The 25,138-nt window shown below is 53.5% G+C and overlaps 1 protein-coding gene across 2 annotated transcripts in view; it reads right to left on the bottom strand.

The window, feature by feature from the left end:
* The window catches only part of LOC121274815 (3 beta-hydroxysteroid dehydrogenase type 7-like), a 63,958-nt gene that overhangs the window by 7,198 nt on the left and 31,622 nt on the right, over positions 1 to 25,138 (bottom strand). For both annotated transcript variants that reach the window (XM_041182177.1, XM_041182178.1), the window contains exons 3-6: positions 9,540 to 9,695; positions 6,208 to 6,316; positions 4,882 to 4,981; positions 3,920 to 4,082 (exon numbers count right to left, since the gene is read on the bottom strand). In XM_041182177.1, the coding sequence (XP_041038111.1) occupies positions 3,920 to 4,082; positions 4,882 to 4,981; positions 6,208 to 6,316; positions 9,540 to 9,695 (528 nt within the window). The remainder of the gene's footprint in view (positions 1 to 3,919; positions 4,083 to 4,881; positions 4,982 to 6,207; positions 6,317 to 9,539; positions 9,696 to 25,138) is intronic.

Below are 25,138 nucleotides of genomic sequence, written 5' to 3'. Positions count from 1 at the left end.
GAGAGTGTTTGTGTGAGTGTATGTGCATGTGTGACAACTTGTGAGCATTTGTGAGTGAGCGTGTGTTTGTGTGTGTGTATATATGTGTGTGCAATTTTGTGTCTGTGTGCAAGTGTGCATCTGTGTGTTAGTTTTTGTGTGAATTTGTGAGTGTGTGTGAGAGACTGTATGTGTGTCAGTGTTTAGTCTGTGTGTGTGTGTGAGAGAGTGTGTATGTGTAGTGTGTTTGTGTGTGTGTGTATTTGAGTGTCTGAGTATGTAAGTTTGTGTGTGCAAGAATGTGAGTGTGTGCAAGAGTATGTGTGTGTGTGAGTGAGTAAGCGTGTGTGACTGTGTGTGAGAGTGTGTGTTTGTGAGTGTGTGAGACCATATGTGCACCCGTATGTGACCGTATGTGTGCGTGTGTGCATGTGTGTGAGTGTGAGTGTTTGTGAGTGTGTATAACTATATGTGAATGTGTGTGTGATGGTATGTGTGTGTGTGTGTGTGTGTGTGTGCATGTGTGAGAGACTGTGTGTGTGAGTGTGTCTGAGACTGAGGGAGTGAGTGTGTGAGTGTGTGTGCAGGTGTGACTGTGTGTGTGTGTGTGCTTAAGTGTGTGTGAGCATGTGTGTGACTGTAAGTGTGTGTAAGTTTGTGTCTGTGTTTGTGTGTGTGTATGTGTGCGCGCACACATGTGTGTTTGTGTGTGCATGTATGTGTGTGAGTGTGTCTGAGAGAGAAAGTGTGTGTGAGAGACTGGGGGATGAGGTTTTGAGTGTGTGTATGTGTGTGTGTGAGAGAGAGGGAGAAAGTGTGTGTGTGTGAGTGCGTTAGTGAATGTGTGTGAGAGTTTGAGTGTGTATTTGAGTGTTTCTATGAGTGTGTGTGCGAGTCTGTGTTAGTGTGTGTGCATGCGAGTGTATGTGTGTTTGTGTGAGTGTGAGTGTGTTTGTGTTTGAATGAGTGTGTGTGTTTGTGAGTGTGTGTGTGTGTGTGTGTGTATGTGTGTGAGTGTGAGTGCATGTGTGAATGAGTGTGTGTGTGACAGTGTCTGTGTGTGTATTTTTGAGCGAGTGTATGAGGGTGAGACTGTGTGTGAGTGTGTGTGTGTAAGTGTTTATGTATAAGAGTGTGTGGGTGTGTATGTGTGAGAGTGTGTGTGTGCTTGAGTGAGTGTGTGAGAGTGTGAGTGTCTGTGTGACAGTGTGTTTGTGAGTGAGTGTGAATGTGTGTGTATTTGTGTGAGTGTGTGTGTCTGTGTGAGTGTGTGTGAGTGAGTGAGTAAGCATCTGTGACTGTGTGTGAGATTGTGTGTGTGTTTGTGAGTGTGTGAGACCATATGTGCACATGTATGTGACCGTATGTGTGTGTGTGTGTGCACATGTGAGCGCATGCATGTGAGTCTATGAGAGTGTGTGTTTGTGAGTATGACTGTATGTGCATGTGTGTGTGATGGTATGTAAGCGTGTGTGTGTGCATGCGTGCACGTGCACACATGTGTGTGCGAGTGCATGTGTGAGAGACTGTGTGTGTGTGTGTCTGAGACTGAGGGAGTGAGTGTGAGTGTGTGTGTATGTGTGACTGTGTGTGTATGTGTGTGTGTGAGAAAGAGAGAGAAAGTGTGTGTGTGAGTGTGTGAGTGTCCACGTGTGAGAATGTGTGTATGTGTGAGAGCGTGTGCGTGTGTATTTGTGAGCGAGTGTGAGTGTGTGTGTGAGTGTGTGTTTGTAAGTGAGTGTGTGCCTGTGAGAGTGCATGTGAGCGTGTGTGTTTGAGTGTGTGTGAGTGTGAGTGTGCGTGAGCGAGTGTGAGTGTGAATATGTGTTTGTATATTTATGAGTGAGTGTGAGCGTGTGTGTGAGTGTGTGAATGAGTGTGAGTGTGTGAGTGTGATTGTGTGTGTGTGTGAGTGTGAGTGTGTGTGAATGTGTGAATGTGTGAGTGTGTGTGTGTGAATGTGTGTGAGTGTGTGTGTCTGAGAGAGTGTGTGAGAGAGAGTGTGTGAGAGAGAGTGTGTGTGAGAGAGTGTGTGAGAGAGTGTGTGTGTGAGAGTGTGTGTGAGATTGTGTGTGTGTTTTGGAGTGTGTGTGTGTGTAAGTGTGTGTGTGTAAGTGTGTATGTATGAGTGTGTGTGTAAGGGTGTGAGTGTGTGTTTGAATGTGTGTGAGTGTGTGTGAGTGTGAGTGAGTGTGAGTGAGTGAGGGTGCGAGTGTGAGTGTGAGCATGTGTGTGTGTGTGTGTGAGTGTCTATGTGTGTGTATCTGTTTGTGTGTGAGAGAGAGTGTGTATGTGAGTGTGTGAGAGTGTGTGTTTGAGAGTGAATGTGAGTGTATGTATGTGTGTGAACGTGTGTGTGAGCGTGTGTGTGTACGTTTGTAATTGTGTGTGAGTGTGTGTATGAGTGTGAGTGAGTGTGAGTGTGAGTTTGTGAGTGTGTGTGTGTGTGAGTGTGAGTGAGAGTGTGTGTGTAGTGTGTTTGCGTGATTGTGTGTGTATTTGAGTGTCTGAGTATGTAAGTTTGTGTGTGCGAGAATGTGAGTGTGTGCAAGAGTATGTGTGTGTGTGTAAGCGTGTGTGACTGTGTGTGAGTGTGTGTTTGTGAGTGTGTGAGACCATATGTGCATGTGAGAGTATGTGCGTATGTGAGAATGTGTGTGTGTGTGTTTGAGTGTGTGTTTGAGAGTGTGAGTGAGCATGTGTGTGAGTGTGTGTGTGAGAGAGAGAGTGTGTGCTTGACTGTGTAAGACTGTGTGTGAGTGTGTGTGTGTGTGTGTTTGAGAGTGAATATGAGTGTCTGTATGTGTGTGAGAGTGTGAGTGTGTGTTTGAGCGTGTGTGAATGTGTTTGTAATTGTGTGAGTGTGTGTGTGTGAGTGTGCGAGTGCGAGTGAGTGTGTGAGTGAGTGTGAGTGTATGAGTAAATGTTAGTGGTGTGTATGAGTGGTGTGTGTGAGTGAGTGTGCATGTCTGTGAGTGTTAATGTGTGTGTGTGAGTGTATGTGAGTGTGTCAGTGAGTGTGAGTGTGTCAATGAGTGTGTGTGTGTGAGTGAGTGTGTGTGTGTGTGAGTGAGTGTGAGAGTGTGTGTGAGAGTGTGTGTGAGCGTGAGTGTGAGCGTGTGTGTGAGTGTGAGTGTGTGTGTGTGTGTGAGTGTGTGAGTGTGAGTGAGTGTGAGTGTGTTTGTAATTGTCTGTGTCTGAGTGTGAGTGTGAGTGTGTGTGAGTGTGAGTGTGAGTGTGTGTGTGTGTGGGAGTGTGAGTGAGTGTGAGTGTGAGTGTGAGTGTGTGTGTGAGCGTGTGTGAGTGTGTGTGGGTGAGTGTGAGTGTGAGTGTGTGAGTGAGTGTGTGTGTGTGTGTGAGTGTGAGTGTGTGTGAGAGTGTGTGAGCGTGAGTGTGTGTGAGTGTGAGTGTGTGTGTTTGAGTGTGAGTGTGTGAGTGTGTGTGAGCATGTGTGAGTGTGAGTGTGTGAGTGAGTGTGTGTGTGTGTGTGTGGGTGTGTGTGAGTGTGTCTGTGTGTGTGTGTGTGTGAGTGTGTGTGAGCGTGTGTGAGTGTGAGCGTGAGTGTGAGTGTGAGCGTGAGTGTGTGTGAGTATGTGTGAGTGTGTGTGAGTGTGTGTGAGTGTGAGTGTGTGTGAGTGTGAGTGTGTGTGTGAGCGTGAGTGTGTGTGAGCATGTGTGTGAGTGTGTGTGTGTGTGTGAGAGTGTGTGTGTGTGAGCATGTGTGTGAGTGTGTGTGTGTGTGTGTGAGTGTGTGTGTGTGTGTGTGTGTGTGTGTGAGTGTGAGTGTGTGTGTGTGTGAGTGTGTGTGTGTGTGTGATTGTGTGTGAGTGTGAGTGTGAGTGTGAGTGTGAGTGAGTGTGAGTGTGCGAGCAGATATCCGGAGGGTTTAGCAGTGATCCTGTTGTGTCAGTGACACTGGGCTAGGATGCCGCTGACTTACCCACATAGACACGGCCGATTTGCACGGTGTGGGGGCCGAGACGGAACAGACAGCCCCCGAGACGGACAGCATTCTCAAACGTCCCCCTCAGCAGCACACAGCCCTCACCATAGATCCCCACGGGCCTCAGAACACAGGTCGCCAGCCTCTTCCCACCGGAAACCTGGGCGAGAAATTCCAGAGAGCCTCCTTAGTCACCATTACACCAGTCACCGTCAACTCCTCCCTGGGCAAAGTGACCAGGCCCCCAGCGGCCTGGATCTCAGCCAATTGCAACCTCAGGGAGCCCCGGTAATGGCAGAAAGATGCCTTCTCCATCCCCAGCCCTGCTCCCAGAGAGAGGCAGTGAACAGGGAGTCTCTCCTTCAGGGACCCCTGTTAAAGAGGGAGTCTCTCCTTCAGGGACCCCTGTTAAAGAGGGAGTCTCTCCGTCAGGGACCCTGTTAAAGAGGGAGTCTCTCCATCAGGGACCCCTGTTAAAGAGGGAGTCTCTCCGTCAGGGACCCCTATTAAAGAGGGAGTCTCTCCGTCAGGGACCCCTGTTAAAGAGGGAGTCTATCCGTCAGGGACCCTGTTAAATAGGGAATCTCTCCGTCAGGGACCCCTGTTAAAGAGGGAGTCTCTCCGTCAGGGACCCCTGTTAAATAGGGAATCTCTCCATCAGGGACCCCTGTTAAAGAGGGAGTCTCTCCGTCAGGGACCCCTGTTAAAGAGGGAGTCTCTCCGTCGGGGGCCCCTGTTAAAGAGGGAGTCTCTCCATCAGGGACCCCTGTTAAAGAGGGAGTCTCTCTGTCAGGGACCCCTGTTAAATAGGGAATCTCTCCGTCAGGGACCCCTGTTAAAGTGGGAGTCTCTCCGTCGGGAACCCCTGTTAAAGAGGGAGTCTCTCCGTCAGGGACCCCTGTTAAAGAGAGGGGTAGAATTGCGTGTGCTCCAGTGGTGCTGATCCTGGGGTCACTCACCTGCCTCCCATTGGCTTCGAGGATGAGTTTCTCTGCAGCTGCCTTGGATTTGGTGTAGGGAAGGATGTGGAAGCTGGTGTCTGGGGTATCTTCATTGCACCTGTATGGGGGACAGAGAACGACAGTCACAATACTGTCAGCAGGAGGCCATTCGCCCCTCCAGACTGCTCGCCCATTGAACCCCACCCTGCCTGATCTCCTCTCTCAGCTCCCCTCCCGAAGCTGTCGATGCCGTGAGAAGTGGAAATCTCCGGATCCCGGCCTCAGACAGACTCAGCCAGGGAGCATCCACAAGCCTATGGGGCGGAGGTTTCCAACGATTCCCCTCGCTCCGAGTGAAGAGATTTCTCCTCGTCTCAGTCCAAAATGGCCGAGCCCTTACACTGAGGCTGTGCCCCCTCCCTCCCACACTCTCCGCGTTCTCCAATCCCCAGCCAGGGATTGGGGTGGGGGGAGGTGGGGAGGGGCGGTGATACAACCTCTCTGTGTCCACCCTGTCAAACCCCTTCAATCAGATCGCATCTCGTTCTTCCAATCTCCGGAGAATACAGGCCCAATTTACTCACAGGACACCCCCCTCGTCCCAGGGACCAATCGGGTGAACCTTCACTGTCCCGCCTCCCAACGCAAGGATATCCCTCCTTAAACATGGGGACCAAAACTGCGCGCAGTGTTCCAGGTGTGGTCTCACCACAACCCTGTACAATTGGAGGAAGACTTCCTTATCCCTGTACTCCAGTCCCCTTGCCATAAAGGTCAACAGGCTATCTGGCCTTTGAACTGCATCTGAGGGCTCCAATGCAAGCAGGTAACTTTTCAGATAAAAACGCAAACAAGAGCACTGAGGGAGGGTCAGTGCTGAGGGAGCGCCGCACTGTCGGAGGGTCAGTGCTGAGGGAGAGCCACACTGTCGGAGGGTCAGTACTGAGGGAGTGCTGCACTGTCGGAGGGTCAGTGCTGAGGGAGAGCCACACTGTCGGAGGGTCAGTGCTGAGGGAGCGCCGCACTGTCGGAGGGTCAGTACTGAGGGAGAGCCGCACTGTCGGAGGGTCAGTGCTGAGGGAGAGCCACACTGTCGGAGGGTCAGTACTGAGGGAGAGCCGCACTGTCGGAGGGTCAGTGCTGAGGGAGAGCCGCACTGTCGGAGGGTCAGTGCTGAGGGAGAGCCGCACTGTCGGAGAGTTAGTAGTGAGGGAGCGTCGCACTGTCGGAGGGTCAGTGCTGAGGGAGAGCCGCACTGTCAGAGGATTCTGAGTACCAGAAGGCTATATACAAATGCACGCCTTTCTAAATGCTCCCTCCCTCGGTCCCTATGACCTGACTGACCTTTCCATGTGGTTCCATTGTTTTTCATTGGAAGCAACCTCCATCGTGCTTGTGTAGACACAACGCTGCACCCCATTGGAAACACAAGCCTCAATGACGTGTCTTGTTCCTGAAAGAGAGAGAGTGTTATCACTGTGACAGACTGATAGCAAAACACAAGGACAGGACGCGGGCGGGAAAGAGCCATTCAGCTCCTCGAGCGCGGCAATTCCGTGACTGCAGTTCAAATGTCAACACATCTCCGGCCTCTGGGATGCCAATGTGGCCCAAGGATTCGCCCGACACTCCTGGAGTACCGAGGGAGTGCCACACTGCTGGAGGACCACTGAGATCCCCCGGATCGCACTCTCACGGTGAGGCACTCCCTCAGCACTGACCCTCCGACAGTGCGGCTCTCCCTCAGCACTGACCTTCCGACAGTGCGGCTCTCCCTCAGCACTGACCCTCCGGCAGTGCGGCTCTCCCTCAGTACTGACCCTCCGGCAGTGCGGCTCTCGCTCAGCACTGACTCTCCGACAGTGCGGCTCTCCCTCAGTACTGACCCTCCGTCAGTGCGGCGCTCCCTCAGTACTGACCCTCCGACAGTGCGGCTCTCGCTCAGCACTAACCCTCCGACAGTGCAGCTCTCCCTCAGTACTGACCCTCTGACAGTGCGGCGCTCCCTCAGCACTGACCCTCCGACAGTGCAGCTCTCCCTCAGCACTGACCCTCCGACAATGCGGCTCTCCCTCAGTACTGACCCTCCCACAGTGTGGCTCTCCCTCAGCATTGACCCTCCGACAGTGCAGCTCTCCCTCTGTACTGACCCTCTGACATTGCAGCTCTCACTCAGCACTGACTCTCCGACAATTTTGCCCTCCCTCAGTACTGACCCTCCGACAGTGCGGCTCTCACTCAGTACTGACCCTCCGATTGTGCGGCGCTCCCTCAGGACCGACCCTCCAACAGTGCGGCTCTCCCTCAGTACTGACCCTCCGATATTGCGGCTCTCCCTCAGCACTGACCCTCCGACATTGCAGCGCTCCCTCAGTACTGACCCTCCGACAGTGCGGCTCTCCCTCAGTACTGACCCTCCGACAGTGCGGCTCTTCCTCAGTACTGACCCTCCGACAGTGGGTCTCTCCCTCAGTACTGACCCTCCGACAGTGCGGCTCTCCCTCAGTACTGACCCTCCGACAGTGCGGCGCTCCCTCAGCACTGACCCTCCGACAGTGCGGCTCTCCCTCAGTACTGACACTCTGACAGTGCGGCCCTCCCTCAGCACTGACCCTCCGACAGTGCGGCTCTCCCTCAGCACTGACCCTCTGACAGTGCGGCACTCCCTCAGTACTGACCCTCACACAGTGCAGCTCTCCCTCAGCACTGACCCTCTGACAGTGCGGCACTCCCTCAGCACAGACCCTCCCACAGTGCGGTTCTCCCTCAGCACTGACCCTCCCACAGTGCGGCTCTCCCTCAGTACTGACCCTCCCACAGTGCGGCTCTCCCTCAGCACTGACCCTCCGACAATGCGGGGCTCCCTCAGCACTGACCCTCCCACAGTGCGGCTCTCCCTCAGCACTGACCCTCCCACAGTGCGGCGCTCCCTCAGCACTGACCCTCTTACAGTGCGGCTCTCCCTCAGTACTGATCCTCCGACAGTCCAGCAATCCCTCAGCACTGACCCTCCGACAGTGCGGCTCTCCCTCAGCACTGATCCTCCGACAGTCCAGCAATCCCTCAGCACTGACCCTCCGACAGTGCGGCTCTCCCTCAGCACTGACCCTCCGACAGTGCGGCTCTCCCTCAGTACTGACCCTCCAACAGTGCGGCGCTCCCTCAGCACTGACCCTCCAACATTGCGGCTCTCCCTCAGTACAGACCCTCCGACAGGGTGGTTCTCCCTCAGTATTGACCCTCGACAGTGCCGCACTCCCTCAGCACTGACCCTCCAATAGTGCGGCGCTCTCTCAGCACAGACACTCCAACAGTGCTGCTCTCCCTCAGTAGTGACTGTCCGATAGTGCGGCTCTCCCTCAGTACTGACCCTCCGACAGTGCGGCACTCCCTCAGCACTGACCCTCCGACAGTGCGGCTCTCCGTCAGTACTGACCCTCCGACAGTGCGGCTCTCCCTCAGTACTGACCCTCCGACAGTGCGGCTCTCCCTCAGTACTGACCCTCTGACAGTGCGGCGCTCCCTCAGTACTGACTCTCGGACATTGCGGCTCTCCCTCAGTACTGACCCTCCGACAGTACGGCTCTCCCTCAGTACTGACCCTCCGACAGTTCCGCTCTGCCCCACTTCTGACCCTCTGACGGTGCAGCACTCCCTCAGTACTGACCCTCCGACAATGCGGCTCTCCCTCAGCACTGACCCTCCGACAGTGCGGCTCTCCCTCAGTACTGACCCTCCCACAGTGTGGCTCTCCCTCAGCACTGACCCTCCGACAGTGCGGCTCTCCCTCAGTACTGACCCTCCCACAGTGCGGCTCTCCCTCAGTACTGACCCTCCGACAGTGCGGCTCTCCCTCAGTACTGACCCTCCGATAGTGCAGCGCTCCCTCAGGACTGACCCTCCGACAGTGCGGCGCTCCGTCAGTACTGACCCTCCAACAGTGCGGCCCTCCCTCAGCACTGACCCTCCGACATTGCAGCGCTCCCTCAGTACTGACCCTCCCACAGTGCGGCACTCCCTCAGTACTGATCTCCGACATTGCGGCTCTCCCTCAGCACTGACCCTCCGATATTGCGGCTCTCCCTCAGTAATGACCCTCCAACAGTGCGGCTCTCCCTCAGCACTGACCCTCCGACATTGCAGCTCTCCCTCAGTACTGACCCTCCCACAGTGCAGCTCTCCCTCAGTACTGACCCTCCGATAGTGGGGCGGTCCCTCAGGACTGACCCTCCGACAGTGCGTCTCTCCCTCAGCACTGACCCTCCGACAGTGCGTCTCTCCCTCAGTACTGACCCTCCGACAGTGCGGCTCTCCCTCAGTACTGACACTCTGACAGTGCCGCACTCCCTCAGCACTGACCCTCCGACAGTGCCGCACTCCCTCAGCACTGACCCTCCGACAGTGCCGCACTCCCTCAGCACTGACCATCCGACAGTTCGGCGCTCCCTCAGCACTGACCCTCCGACAGTGCCGCACTCCCTCAGCACTGACCATCCGACATTTCGGCTCTCCCTCAGTACTGACCCTCCGACAGTGCGGCTCTCCCTCAGCACTGACCCTCTGACAGGGCGGCTCTCCCTCAGCACTGACCCTCCGATAGTGCTGCTCTCCCTCAGCACTGACCCTCCGACAGCGCGGCTCTCCCTCAATCCAGCCCCTGCCTTCTTGGGACTGACCTTGTACGTTGACCTTCTGGATGATGGCCTCAGGAACGCAGTTGCTCACATCGACAATGCTGGCTGTGTGCAGAATGACATCAGCACCATCGGTGGCTCGAAGGAGCTGGTGTTGGTCAGTGATATCACCCTGTACCATCTTCACAGTGACCGAGTCTTCACACAGCATAGAGACAGAGAGAGAGACAGAGAGGGAGAGACGGAGAGACAGAGAGAGAGGGAGACAGAGAGAGAGGGAGACAGAGAGTGAGAGAGACAGAGAGAGAGAGAGAGAGAGGCAGAGAGAGAGAGAGAGAGAGAGGGAGAGAGAGAGACAGAGAGAGAGAGAGACAGAGAGACAGAGTGAGAGACAGAGAGACAGAGAGAGAGAGAGAGACAGAGAGACAGAGAGTGATAGACAGAGAGTGAGAGAGAGACAGAGATGGAGGAAGAAGGAGATACAGAGAGAAAGAGAGTTAGAGACAGAGAGTCAGAGAGTGAGAGACAGAGAGTGAGAGACAGAGAGTGAGAGAGAGAGACAGAGAGAGAGACAGAGAGACAGAGACAGAGAGTGAGAGACAGAGAGTGAGACAGAGATGGAGGAAGAAGGAGATACAGAGAGAGAGACAGACAGAAACAGAGAAAAAGAGAGACAGAGGGAGAGACAGAGGGTGAGATAGAGGGAGATCGATACAGAGACAGAGAAAGCGAGACACACAAAGACAGAGAGGCATAGAGAGAGAGAAGAGAGAGAGACGGAGATAAAGAGAGAGACAGACAGACGGAGAGAGAGAGAGAGGCAGAGAGGGATAGAGTAACAGACAGTGAGAGATACAGAGAGAGAGAGACAGGGAGAGAGGGAGACCAAGAGAAATAAAGGGAATGAGAAGAGGACAAGGAGACGGAGAGAGAAAAAGAGAAACAAAGAGAAAGGGAGAGAGAGAAAGTCACGATGCATCCACGAAACAGTATTATCTTATATGCCACATCCCAAACCACATTCTCACTCCCTCCCCATAGCCCTGTTTCAAAACCAAACTAATCCCACTGCCCTGCTCTCCCCATAGCCCTGTGTCAATCCCCAAACTAATCCAACTGCCCCGCTCTCTCCCCATAGCCCTGTATCAACCCCCAAATTAATCCCACTGTCCCACTCTCTCCCCATAGCCCTGTGTCAATCCCCAAACTAATCCCACTGCCCTGTCTCTCCCCATAGCCCTGTATCAATCCCAAACTAATCCCATTGCCTCGCTCTCTCCCCATAGCACTGTGTCAATCCCCAAACTAATCCCACTGCCCTGCTCTCTCCCTATAGCCCTGTATCAACCCCCAAACTAATCACACTGCCCCGATCTCTCCCTATAGCCCTGTATCAATTCCCAAACTAATCCCACTGCCCCACGTTCTGCCAAAGCCCTGGATCAATCCCAAACTGATCCCACTGCCCCGCTCTCTCCCCATAGCCCTGTATCAATGCCCAAACTAATCACACTGACCCGCTCTCTCCCCATAGCCTTGTATCAATCCCAAACTAATCCCACTGCCCCGCTCTCTCCCCATAGCCCTGTATCAATCGCCAAACTAATCCCACTGCCCTGCTCTCTCCATAGCCCTGTATGAATCCCTAAACTAATCCCACTGCCCCGCTCTCTCCCCATAGCCCTGTATCAATCGCCAAACTAATCCCACTGCCCTGCTCTCTCCATAGCCCTGTATCAATCCCCAAACTAATCCCATTGCCCCGCTCTCTCCCCATAGCCCTGTATCAATCCCCAAACTAATCCCATTGCCCTGCTCTCTCCCCATAGCCCTGTATCAATCCCCAAACTAATCCCACTGCCCCACTCTCTCGCAATAGCCCTGTATCAATCCCCAAACTAATCCCACTGGCCCGGTCTCTCCCTATAGCCCTGTGTCAATCGCCAAACTAATCCCACTGACCTGCTCTCTCCCCATAGCCCTGTATCAATCCCCAAACAAATCCCACTGCCCCACTCTCTACCCATAGCCCTGTATCAATCCCCAAACTCATCCCACTGCCCCGCTCCCTCCCCATAGCCCTGTATCAATCGCCAAACTAATCCCAATGTCCTGCTCTCTACCCATAGACCTGTATCAATCCCCAAACTAATCCCACTGCCCCGCTCTCTCCCCATAGCCCTGTATCAACCCCCAAATTAATCCCACTGTCCCACTCTCTCCCCATAGCCCTGTGTCAATCCCCAAACTAATCCCACTGCCCTGTCTCTCCCCATAGCCCTGTATCAATCCCAAACTAATCCCATTGCCTCGCTCTCTCCCCATAGCACTGTGTCAATCCCCAAACTAATCCCACTGCCCTGCTCTCTCCCTATAGCCCTGTATCAACCCCCAAACTAATCACACTGCCCCGATCTCTCCCTAAAGCCCTGTATCAATTCCCAAACTAATCCCACTGCCCCACGTTCTGCCAAAGCCCTGGATCAATCCCAAACTGATCCCACTGCCCCGCTCTCTCCCCATAGCCCTGTATCAATGCCCAAACTAATCACACTGACCCGCTCTCTCCCCATAGCCTTGTATCAATCCCAAACTAATCCCACTGCCCCGCTCTCTCCCCATAGCCCTGTATCAATCGCCAAACTAATCCCACTGCCCTGCTCTCTCCATAGCCCTGTATGAATCCCTAAACTAATCCCACTGCCCCGCTCTCTCCCCATAGCCCTGTATCAATCGCCAAACTAATCCCACTGCCCTGCTCTCTCCATAGCCCTGTATCAATCCCCAAACTAATCCCATTGCCCCGCTCTCTCCCCATAGCCCTGTATCAATCCCCAAACTAATCCCATTGCCCTGCTCTCTCCCCATAGCCCTGTATCAATCGCCAGACTAATCCCAGGCTCCTGCTCTCTCCCCATAGCCCTGTATCAATCCCCAAACTAATCCCACTGCCCCACTCTCTCGCAATAGCCCTGTATCAATCCCCAAACTAATCCCACTGGCCCGGTCTCTCCCTATAGCCCTGTGTCAATCGCCAAACTAATCCCACTGACCTGCTCTCTCCCCATAGCCCTGTATCAATCCCCAAACAAATCCCACTGCCCCACTCTCTACCCATAGCCCTGTATCAATCCCCAAACTCATCCCACTGCCCCGCTCTCTCCCCATAGCCCTGTATCAATCGTCAAACTAATCCCAATGTCCTGCTCTCTACCCATAGACCTGTATCAATCCCCAAACTAATCCCACTGCCCCGCTCTCTCCCCATAGCCCTGTATCAATCCCCAAACTAATCCCACTGCCCCGTTCTCTCCCTATAGCCCTGTATCAATCCCCAAACTAATCACACTACCCCGTTCGCTTCCCATAGCCCTGTATCAATCCCTAAAATAATATGACTGTCCCGCTCCCTCCCCATAGCCCTGTATAAATCCCCAAACATATCCCTCTGCCCAGCTCTCTCCCCATAGCCCTGTATCAATCCCAAACTATTCCCAATGTCCTGCTCCCTCCCGATAGCCCTGTATCAATCCCAAACTAATCCCACTGCCCCGGTTTCTCCCCATAGCCCTGTATCGATCCCCAAACAAATCCCACTGCCCCACTCTTTCCCCATATCCCTGTATCAATCCCCAAACTAATCCCACTACCCCGCTGTCTCCCCATAGCACTGTATCAATCCCCAAACTCATCCCACTGCCCCGCTGTCTCCCCATAGCCCTGTATCAATCCCCAAACTCATCCCACTGCCCCGCTCTCTCCCCATAGCCCAATATCAATCGCCAAACTAATCCCAATGTCCTGCTCTCTACCCATAGCCCTGTATCAATCCCCAAACTAATCCCACTGCCCCACTCTCTCCCCATAGCCCTGTATCAATCCCCAAACTAATCCCACTGCCCCGTTCTCTCCCTATAGCCCTGTATCAATCCCCAAACTAATCACACTACCCAGTTCGCTCCCAATAGCCCTGTATCAATCCCCAAATTGATCCCACTGTCCTGCTCTCTCCCTGTAGACCTTATCAATCCCCAAACTAATCCAACTGTCCTGCTCTCTCCCCATAGCCCTGTCTCAATCCCAAACTATTCCCACTGCACCTCTCTCTCCCCATAGCCCTGTATCAATCCCAAACTAATCCCACTGCCCCGGTCTATCCCCATAGCCCTGTATCAATCCCCAAACTAATCCCACTGCCCCGCTCTCTCCCCATAGCCCTGTATCAATCTCCAAAGTAACCCCACTGCCTGGCTCTCTCCATTGCCCTGTATCAATCCCAAACTATTCCCAATGTCCTACTCCCTCACGAAGCCCTGTATCAATCCCAAACTAATCCCACTGCCCCGCTCTCACCCTATAGCCCTGTATGAATCCCTAAACTAATCACACTGCCCCGCTCTCTCCATAACCCTGTGTCAATCCCCAAACTAATCCCACTGCCCCGCTGTCTCCCCATAGCCCTGGATGAATCCCTAAACTAATCCCACTGCCCCGCTCTCTCCATAGCCCGGTATCAATCCCCAAACTAATCCCACTGCCCTGCTCTCTCCCCATAGCCCTGTATGAATCCCTAAACTAATCCCACTGCCCCCTCTCTCCATAGCCCTGTATCAATCCCAAACTAATCCCACTGCCCCGCTGTCTCCATAGCCCAATAACAATCCCAAACTAATCCCACTGCCCAGCTCTCTCCATACCCCTGTATCAATCCCCAATTTAATCCCACTGTCCTGCTCTCTCCCCATAGCCCTGTATCAATCCCAAACTGATCCCACTGCCCGGCTCTCTCCCCATAGCCCTGTATCAATCCCCAAACTAATCCCACTGCCCCGCTCTCTCCCCAGAGCCCTGTATCAATCGCCAAACTAATCCCAATGTCCTGCTCTCTCCCCATAGCCCTGTATCAATCCCCTAACTAATCCCACTGCCCTGCTCTCTCCCCATAGCCCTGTATCAATCCCCAAACTAATGCCACTACAGGGTTCTCTCCATAGCCCTGTATCAATCCCAAACAAATCCCACTGCCCCGCAGTCTCCCCATAGCCCTGTATCAATCCCCAAACTCATCCCACTGCCCCGCTCTCTCCCCATAGCCCTGTATCAATCGCCAAACTAATCCCAATGTCCTGCTCTCTCCCCATAGCCCTGTATCAATCCCCAAACTAATCCCATTGCCCCGCTCTCTCCCCATAGCCCTGTATCAATCCCCAAACTAATCCCATTGCCCCGCTCTCTCCCCATAGCCCTGTATCAATCCCCAAACTAATCCCACTGCCCCGTTCTCTCCCTATAGCCCTGTATCAATCCCCAAACTAATCACACTACCCTGTTCGCTCCCTATAGCCCTGTATCAATCCCCAATTTGATCCCACTGTCGTGCTCTCTCCCTGTAGACCTGTATCAATCCCCAAACTAATCCAACTGTCCCGCTCTCTCCCCATAGCCCTGTCTCAATTCCAAACTATTCCCACTGCACCTCTCTCTACCCATAGCCCTGTATCAATCCCAAACTAATCCCAATGCACCGCTCTCTCCCCATAGCCCTGTATCAATCCCCAAACTAATCCCACTGCCCAGCTCAATCCCCATAGCCCTGTATCAATCCCCAAACTAACCCCACTGCCCCGCTCTCTCCATAGCGCTGTATCAATCCCAAACGATTCCTAATATCCTGCTCCCACCCGAAGCCCAGTATCAATCCGGAAACTAATCCCACTGCCCCGCTCTCACCCCATAGCCCTGTATCAATCCCGAAACTAATCCCACTGCCCCGCTCTCACCCCATAGCCCTGTATGAATCCCCAAACTAATCCCACTGCCCCGCTCTCTCCCCATAGCCCTGTATGAATCCCCAAACTAATCCCACTGCCCCGCTCTCTCCATAGCCCTGTATCAATCCCAAACTAATCCCACTGCCCTGCTCTCTCCATAGCCCTGTATCAGTCCCCAAACTATTCCCATTGTCCTGTAGTCTTCCCATAGCCCTGTATCAATCCCAAACTAATCCCACTGCCCCGCTCTCACCCCATAGCCCTGTATCAATCCCCAATCTAATCCCACTGTCCCACTCTCTCCCCATAGCCCTGTATCAATCCCCAAACTAATCCCACTGTCCCGCTCTCTCCACATAGCCCTGTGTCAATCCCCAAACTAATCCCACTGACCTGCTCTCTCCCCATAGCCCTGTATCAATCCCAAACTAATCCCACTGCCCCACTCTCTCCCCATAGCCCTGTATCAATCGCCAAAATAATCCCACTGTCCAGCTCTCTCCCCATAGCCCTGTCTCAATCCCAAACTAATCCCACTGCCCCGCTCTATCCCAATAGCCCTGTATCAATCCCCAAACTATTCCCACTGTCCTGCTCTCTCCCCACATCCCTGTATTATTTCCAAACTAACCCTACTGCCCCGCTCTCTACATAGCCCTGTATCAATCCCAAACTATTCCCAAAGTCCTCCTCCCTCCCGATAGCCCTGTATCAATCCCCAAACTAATCCCACTGTCCTGCTCTCTCCCCATAGCCCTGTATCAATCCCAAACTAGTCCCACTGGCCCGCACTCTGCCCATAGCCCTGTATCAATCCCCAAACTAATCCCACTGCCCCGCTCTCTCCCCATAGCCCTGTATCAATCCCAAACTAATCCCACTGCCCTGCTCTCTCCCTATAGCCCTGTATCAATCCCCAAATTAATCCCACTGTCCCGCTATCTCCCCATAGCCCTGTATCAATCCCAAACTAATCGCTCTGCCCCGCTCTCTCCCCATAGCCCTGTATCAATCCCCAAACTAATCCCACTGCCCCGCTCTCTCCCCATAGCCCTGTATCAATCGCCAAACTAATCCCACTGTCCTGCTCTCTCCCCGTAGCCCTGTCTCAATCCCAAACTATTCCCACTGCCCCGCTCTCTCCCCTTAGCCCTGTATCAATCACCAAAATATTCCCACTGTCCTGCTCTCTCCCCACAGCCCTGTATCATTCCCAAACTAATCCCACTGCCCCGCTCTCTCCCCATATCCCTGTATTAATAACCAAACTAACCCCACTGCCCCGCTCTCTCCATAGATCTGGATCAATCCCAAACTATTCCCATTGTCCTGCTCCCTCCCGATAGCCCTATATCAATCTCAAACTAATCCCACTGCCCCGCTCTATCCCCATAGCCCTGTATCAATCCCAAACTAATCTCACTGCCCCGCTCTCTCCCCATAGCCCTGTATCAATCCCCAACTAATCTCACTGCCCTGCTCTCTGCATAGCCCTGTATCAATCCCAAACGAATCCCACTGTCCAACTCTCACCCCAAAGCTCTGTGTCAATCCCCAAACTAATGCCACTGCCCCGCTCTCTCCCCATAGCACTGTATCAATCCCCAAACTAATCCCACTTTCTCGCTCTCTCCCCGTAGCCCTGTCTCAATCCCAAACTGATCCCACTGCCCCGCTCTCTCCCCATAGCCCTGTATCAGTCCCCAAACTAATCCCACTGTCCCACTCTCTCCCCATGGCCCTGTATCAATCCCCAAACTAATCCCACTGTCCCGCTCTCTCCAAATAGCCCTGTGTCAATCCCCAAACTAACCCAACTGCCCTGCTCTCTCCATAGCCCTGTATCAATCCCAAACTAATCCCACTGCCCTGCTCTCTCCCCGTAGCCCAGTCTCAATTCCAAACTAATACCACTGCCCCGCTCTCTCCCCATAGCCCTGTATCAATCCCCAAATTATTCCCACTGTCCTGCTCTCTACCCATAGCCCTGTATCAATCCCAAACTAATCCCACTGCCAAGGTCATTCCCCATTGCCCTGTATCAATCCCCAAACTAACACCACCGCCCAGCTCTCTCCATAGCCCTGTATCAATCCCAAACTATTCCCACTGTCCTGCTCCCTCCCAATAGCCATGTATCAATCCCAAACTAATCCCACTGTCCCGCTCTCTCCCCATAGCCCTGTATCAATCCCCAAACTAATCCCACTGCCCTGCTCTCTCCATAGCCCTGTATCAATCCCAAACTAATCCCACTGTCCAACTCTCACCCCATAGCTCTGTATCAATCCCCAAACTAATCCCAAATTCCTGCTGTCTCCCCATAGACATGTATCAATCCCAAACTGATCCCACTGCCCCGCTCTCTCCCCATAGCCCTGTATCAGTCCCCAAACTAATCCCACTGTCCCACTCTCTCCCCATAACCCTGTATCAATCCCCAAACTAATCCCACTGTCCCGCTCTCTCCACATAGCCCTGTATCAATCCCCAAACTATTCCCACTGTCCTGCTCTGTCCCAACAGCCCTGTATTATTCCCAAACTAACCCCACTGCCCCGCTCTCTCCATAGCCCTGTATCAATCCCAAACTATTAACACTGTCCTGCTCCCTCCCGATAGCCCTGTATCAATCCCAAACTAATCCCACTGCCCCGCTCTCTCCCCATAGCCCTGTATCAATCCACAAACTAATCCAACTGCCCCGCTCTCTCCTCATAGCCCTATATCAATCCCAAACTAATCTCACTGCCCCGCTCTCTCCCCATAGCCCTGTATCAATCCCCAAACTAATCCCACTGCCCCGCTCTCACTCCATAGCCCTGTATCAATCCCAAACTAATCCCACTGCCCCGCTCTCTCCCCATAGCCCTGTACCAATCCCAAACTAATCCCACTGCCAAGGTCATTCCCCATTGCCCTGTATCAATCCCCAAACTAACACCACCGCCCAGCTCCCTCCATAGCCCTGTATCAATCCCAAACTATTCCCACTGTCCCGCTCTCTCCCCATAGCCCTGTATCAATCCCCAAACTAATCCCACTGCCCTGCTCTCTCCATAGCCCTGTATCAATCCCAAACTAATCCCACTGTCCAACTCTCACCCCATAGCTCTGTATCAATCCCCAAACTAATCCCAAATTCCTGCTGTCTCCCCATAGCCATGAATCAATCCCAAACTGATCCCACTGCCCCGCTCTCTCCCCATAGCCCTGTATCAATCCCCAAACTATTCCCACTGTCCTGCTCTCTCCCAACAGCCCTGTATTATTCCCAAACTAACCCCACTGCCCCAATTTCTCCATAGCCCTGTATCAATCCCAAACTATTAACACTGTCCTGCTCCCTCCCGATAGCCCTGTATCAATCCCAAACTAATCCCACTGCCCCGCTCTCTCCCCATAGCCCTGTATCAATCCCCAAACTAATCCCACTGCCCCGCTCTCTCCTCATAGCCCTGTATCAATCCCAAACTAATCTCACTGTCCCGCTCTCTCCCCATAGCCCTGTATCAATCCCCAAACTAATCCCACTGCCCCGCTCTCTCCCCATAGCCCTGTATCAATCCCAAACTAATCCCACTGCCCCGCTCTCTCCCCATAGCCCAGTACCAATCCCAAACTAATCAAACTGCCCCGCTCTCTCCCCATAGCCCTGTATCAATCCCAATTTAATCCCACTGCCCCGCTCTCTCCCCATAGCCCTGTATCAATCCCCAAACTAATCCCAGTGCCCCGCTCTCTCCCCATAGCCCTGTATCAATCCCCAACTAATCCCCCTGCCCCGCTCTCTCCCCATAGCCCTGTATCATTCCCAAACTGATCCCACTGTTCTGCTCTCTCCCCATAGCCCTGTATCAATCCCCAAACAAATCCCTCTGCCCCACTCTCTCCCCATAGCCCTGTATCAATCCCAAACTGATCCCACTGCCCCGCTCTCTCCCTATAGCCCTGTGTCAATCCCCAAACTAATCCCACTGACCTGCTATCTCCCCATAGCCCTGTATCAATCCCCAAACAAATCCCACTGCCCCGCTCTCTCCCTATAGCCCTGTATCAATCCCTAAACTAATCCCACTGCCCCGCTCTCTCCGCATAGCCCTGTATCAATCCCCAAACTAATCCCACTGTCCTACTCTCTCCCTATAGCCTTGTATCAATCCCAAACTAATCCAACTGTTCCGCTCTCTCCCCATAGCCCGGTCTCAATCCAAAACTATTCCCACTGCCCCGCTCTCTCCCCATAGCCCTGTCTCAATCCCCAAACTATTCCCACTTTCCTGCTCTCTCCCCATAGCCCTGTATCAATCCCAAACTAATCCCACTGCCCCGCTCTCTCCCCGTAGCCCTGTATCAATCCCCAAACTATTCCCACTGACCAGCTCTCTCCCCATAGCCCTGTATCAATCCCAAACTAATCCCACTGCCCCGCTCTCTCCCCATAGCCCTGTACCGATCCCCAAACTAATCCCACTGCCCAGCTCTCTCCCCATAGCCCAGCTCAATCCCCAAACTAACCCCGCTGCCCTGCTCTCTCCCCATAGCCCTGTATCAATCCCCAAACAAATCCCACTGCCCCACTCTCTCCCCATAGCCCTGTATCAATCCCTAAACTAATCCCACTGCCCCGCTCTCTCCATAGCCCTGTATCAATCCCAAACTATTAACACTGTCCTGCTCCCTCCCGATAGCCCTGTATCAATCCCAAACTAATCCCACTGCCCCGCTCTCTCCCCATAGCCCTGTATCAATCCCCAAACTAATCCCACTGCCCCGCTCTCTCCTCATAGCCCTGTATCAATCCCAAACTAATCTCACTGCCCCGCTCTCTCCCCATAGCCCTGTATCAATCCCCAAACTAATCCCACTGCCCCGCTCTCTCCCCATAGCCCTGTAGCAATCCCAAACTAATCCCACTGCCCCGCTCTCTCCCCATAGCCCAGTACCAATCCCAAACTAATCCCACTGCCCCGCTCTCTCCCCATAGCCCTGTATCAATCCCAATTTAATCCCACTGCCCCGCTCTCTCCCCATAGACCTGTATCAATCCCCAAACTAATCCCAGTGCCCCGCTCTCTCCCCATAGCCCTGTATCAATCCCAAACTAATCTCACTGCCCCGCTCTCTCCCCATAGCCCTGTATCAATCCCCAAACTAATCCCACTGCCCCGCTCTCTCCCCATAGCCCTGTATCAATCCCAATTTAATCCCACTGCCCCGCTCTCTCCCCATAGCCCTGTATCAATCCCCAAACTAATCCCAGTGCCCCGCTCTTTCCCCATAGCCCTGAATCAATCCCCAAACTAATCCCCCTGCCCCGCTCTCTCCCCATAGCCCTGTATCATTCCCAAACTGATCCCACTGTTCTGCTCTCTCCCCATAGCCCTGTATCAATCCCCAAACAAATCCCTCTGCCCCACTCTCTCCCCATAGCCCTGTATCAATCCCAAACTGATCCCACTGCCCCGCTCTCTCCCTATAGCCCTGTGTCAATCCCCAAACTAATCCCACTGACCTGCTATCTCCCCATAGCCCTGTATCAATCCCCAAACTAATCCCACTGTCCTGCTCTCTCCCAATAGCCCTGTATCAATCCCAAACTAATCCAACTGTCCCGCTCTCTCCCCATAGCCCTGTCTCAATCCAAAACTATTCCCACTGTCCCGCTCTCTCCCTATAGCCCTGTGTCAATCCCCAAACTAATCCCACTGCCCAGCTCTCTCCCCATAGCCCAGCTCAATCCCCAAACTAACCCCGCTGCCCTGCTCTCTCCCCATAGCCCTGTATCAATCCCCAAACAAATCCCACTGCCCCACTCTCTCCCCATAGCCCTGTATCAATCCCTAAACTAATTCCACTGCCCCGCTCTCTCCGCATAGCCCTGTATCAGTCCCCCAACTAATCCCACTTACCTGCCCTCTCCCTATACCCCTGTATCAATCCCAAACTAATCCAACTGTCCTGCTCTCTCCCCATAGCCCTGTCTCAATCCCAAACTAATCCCACTGCCCCGCTCTCTCCCCATAGCCCAGTCTCAATCCCCAAACTATTCCCACTTTCCTGCTCTCTCCCCATAGCCCTGTATCAATCCCAAACTAATCCCACTGCCCCGCTCTCTCCCCGTAGCCCTGTATCAATCCCCAAACTATTCCCACTGACCTGCTCTCTCCCCATAGCCCTGTATCAATCCCAAACTAATCCCACTGCCCCGCTCTCTCCCCATAGCCCTGTACCAATCCCAAACTAATCCCACTGCCCCACTCTCTCCCCATAGCCCTGTATCAATCCCCAAACTATTCGCACTGTCCTGTTCTCTCCCCATAGCCCTGTATCAATCCCCAAACTAATCCCACTGCCCCGCTCTCTCCCCATAGCCCTGTATCAGTCCCCAAACTAATCCCACTGTCCCACTCTCTCCCCATAGCCCTGTATCACGCCCCAAACTAATCCCACTGTCCCGCTCTCTCCCCATAGCCCTGTATCAATCCCAAACTAATCCCACTGCCCTGCTCTCTCCCTGTAGCCCTGTATCAATCCCAAATTAATCCCACTGCCCTGCTCTCTCCCCATAGCCCTGTATCAATCCCAAACTAATCCCACTGTCCCGCTCTCTCCCCATAGCCCTGTATCAATCGACAAAATAATCCCACTGTCCATCTCTCTCCCCATAGACCTGTCTCAATCCCATACAAATCCCACTGCCCCGCTCTCTCCCCATAGCCCTGTATCAATCCCAAACTATTCCCACTGTCCTGCTCCCTCCCGATAGCCCTGTATCAATCCCAAACTAATCCCACTGCCAAGGTCATTCCCCATTGCCCTGTATCAATCCCAAACTAATCCCACTGCCCTGCTCTCTCCATAGCCCTGTATTAATCCCAAACTAATCTCACTGCCCCGATCTCTCCCCATAGCCCTGTATCAATCCCCAAACTAATCCCACTGCCCCGCTCTCTCCCCATAGCCCTGTATCAATCCCAAACTAATCCCACTGCCCCGCTCTCTCCCCATAGACCTGTATCAATCCCAAACTAATCCCACTGCCCCGCTCTCTCCCCATAGCCCTGTATCAATCCCAATTTAATCCCACTGCCCCGCTCTCTCCCCATAGCCCTGTATCAATCCCAAACTAATCCCAGTGCCCCGCTCTCTCCCCATAGCCCTGTATCAATCCCCAAACTAATCCCCCTGCCCCGCTCTCTCCCCATAGCCCTGTATCATTCCCAAACTGATCCCACTGTCCTGCTCTCTCCCCATAGCCCTGTATCAATCCCCAAACAAATCCCACTGCCCCACTCTCTCCCCATAGCCCTGTATCAATCCCTAAACTAATCCCACTGCCCCGCTCTCTCCCTATAGCCCTGTATCAATCCCAAACTAATCCAACTGTCCTGCTCTCTCCCCATAGCCCTGTCTCAATCCCAAACTATTCCCACTGCCCCGCTCTCTCCCCATAGCCCTGTCTCAATCCCCAAACTATTCCCACTTTCCTGCTCTCTCCCCATAGCCCTGTATCAATCCCAAACTAATCCCACTGCCCCGCTCTCTCCCCGTAGCCCTGTATCAATCCCCAAACTAACCCCTCTGCCCAGCTCTCTCCATAGCCCTGTATCAATCCCAAACTATTTCTACTGCCCCTCTCTCTCCCCATAGCCCTGTATCAATCCCCAAACTAATCCCACTGTCCCGCTCTCTCTGCATAGCCCTGTATCAATCCCAAACTAATCCCACTGCCCCGCTCTCTCCCCATAGCCCTGTATCAATCCCAAACTAATCCCACTGCCCCGCTCTCTCCCCATAGCCCTGTATCAATCCCCAAACTATTCCCACTGTCCTGTTCTCTCCCCATAGCCCTGTATCACGCCCCAAACTAATCCCACGGCCCCGCTCTCTCCCCATAGCCCTGTATCAATCCCAAACTAATCCCACTGCCCCGCACTCTCCCCATAGCCTGTATCAATCCCCAAACTAATCCCACTGCCCCGCTCTCTCCTCATAGCCCTGTATCAATCCCAAACTAATCTCACTGTCCCACCTCTCTCCCCATAGCCCTGTATCACGCCCCAAACTAATCCCACTGCCCCGCTCTCTCCCCATAGCCCTGTATCAATCCCAAACTAATCCCACTGTCCCACTCTCTCCCCATAGCCCTGTATCAATCCCCAAACTAATCCCACTGTCCCGCTCTCTCCACATAGCCCTGTGTCAATCCCCAAACTAATCCCACTGACTGCTCTCTCCCCATAGCCCTGTATCAATCCCAAACTATTCCCACTGTCCTGCTCTCTCCCTTTAGCCCTGTATCACTCCCCAAACTAATCCCACTGCCCCGCTCTCTCCTCATAGCCCTGTATCAATCCCCAAACTAATCCCACTGCCCCGCTCTCTCCCCATAGCCCTGTCTCAATCTCCAAACTATTCCCACTTTCCTGCTCTCTCCCCATAGCCCTGTATCAATCCCAAACTAATCCCACTGCCCCGCTCTCTCCCCGTAGCCCTGTATCAATCCCCAAACTAACCCCACTGCCCCGCTCTCTCCCCATAGCCCTGTATCAATCCCCAAACTAATGCCACTACCCCGCTCTCTCCCCAAAGCCCTGTATCAATCGCCAAAATAATCCCACTGTCCATCTCTCTCCCCATAGCCCTGTCTCAATCCCATACTAATCCCACTGCCCCGCTCTCTCCCCATAGCCCTGTATTAATCCCCAAACTAATCCCACTGCCCCGCTATCTCCCCATAGCCTTGTATCAATCCCCAAATTATTCCCACTGTCCTGCTCTCTACCCATAGCCCTGTACCAATCCCAAACTAATCCCACTGCCCCGCTCTCTCCCCATAGCCCTGTATCAATCCCCAAACTATTCCCACTGTCCTGTTCTCTCCCCATAGCCCTGTATCACGCCCCAAACTAATCCCACTGCCCCGCTCTCTCCCCATAGCCCTGTATCAGTCCCCAAACTAATCCCACTGTCCCACTCTCTCCCCATAGCCCTGTATCAATCCCCAAACTAATCCCACTGTCCCGCTCTCTCCACATAGCCCTGTGTCAATCCCCAAACTAATCCCACTGACTGCTCTCTCCCCATAGCCCTGTATCAATCCCAAACTATTCCCACTGTCCTGCTCTCTCCCTTTAGCCCTGTATCACTCCCCAAACTAATCCCACTGCCCCGCTCACTCCTCATAGCCCTGTATCAATCCCCAAACTAATCCCACTGCCCCGCTCTCTCCCCATAGCCCTGTCTCAATCTCCAAACTATTCCCACTTTCCTGCTCTCTCCCCATAGCCCTGTATCAATCCCAAACTAATCCCACTGCCCCGCTCTCTCCCCGTAGCCCTGTATCAATCCCCAAACTAACCCCACTGCCCCGCTCTCTCCCCATAGCCCTGTATCAATCCCCAAACTAATGCCACTACCCCGCTCTCTCCCCAAAGCCCTGTATCAATCGCCAAAATAATCCCACTGTCCATCTCTCTCCCCATAGCCCTGTCTCAATCCCATACTAATCCCACTGCCCCGCTCTCTCCCCATAGCCCTGTATTAATCCCCAAACTAATCCCACTGCCCCGCTCTCTCCCCATAGCCCTGTACCAATCCCAAACTAATCCCACTGCCAAGGTCATTCCCCATTGCCCTGTATCAATCCCCAAACTAACACCACCGCCCAGCTCTCTCCATAGCCCTGTATCAATCCCAAACTATTCCCACTGTCCCGCTCTCTCCCCATAGCCCTGTATCAATCCCCAAACTAATCCCACTGCCCTGCTCTCTCCATAGCCCTGTATCAATCCCAAACTAATCCCACTGTCCAACTCTCACCCCATAGCTCTGTATCAATCCCCAAACTAATCCCAAATTCCTGCT

The sequence above is a fragment of the Carcharodon carcharias genome, assembly GCF_017639515.1.
Source record: "Carcharodon carcharias isolate sCarCar2 chromosome 38 unlocalized genomic scaffold, sCarCar2.pri SUPER_38_unloc_27, whole genome shotgun sequence".
Lineage (NCBI taxonomy): Eukaryota > Metazoa > Chordata > Chondrichthyes > Lamniformes > Lamnidae > Carcharodon > Carcharodon carcharias.
Note: the sequence above shows the minus strand (reverse complement) of the source record. Positions and strands in the feature narration are given on the sequence as shown.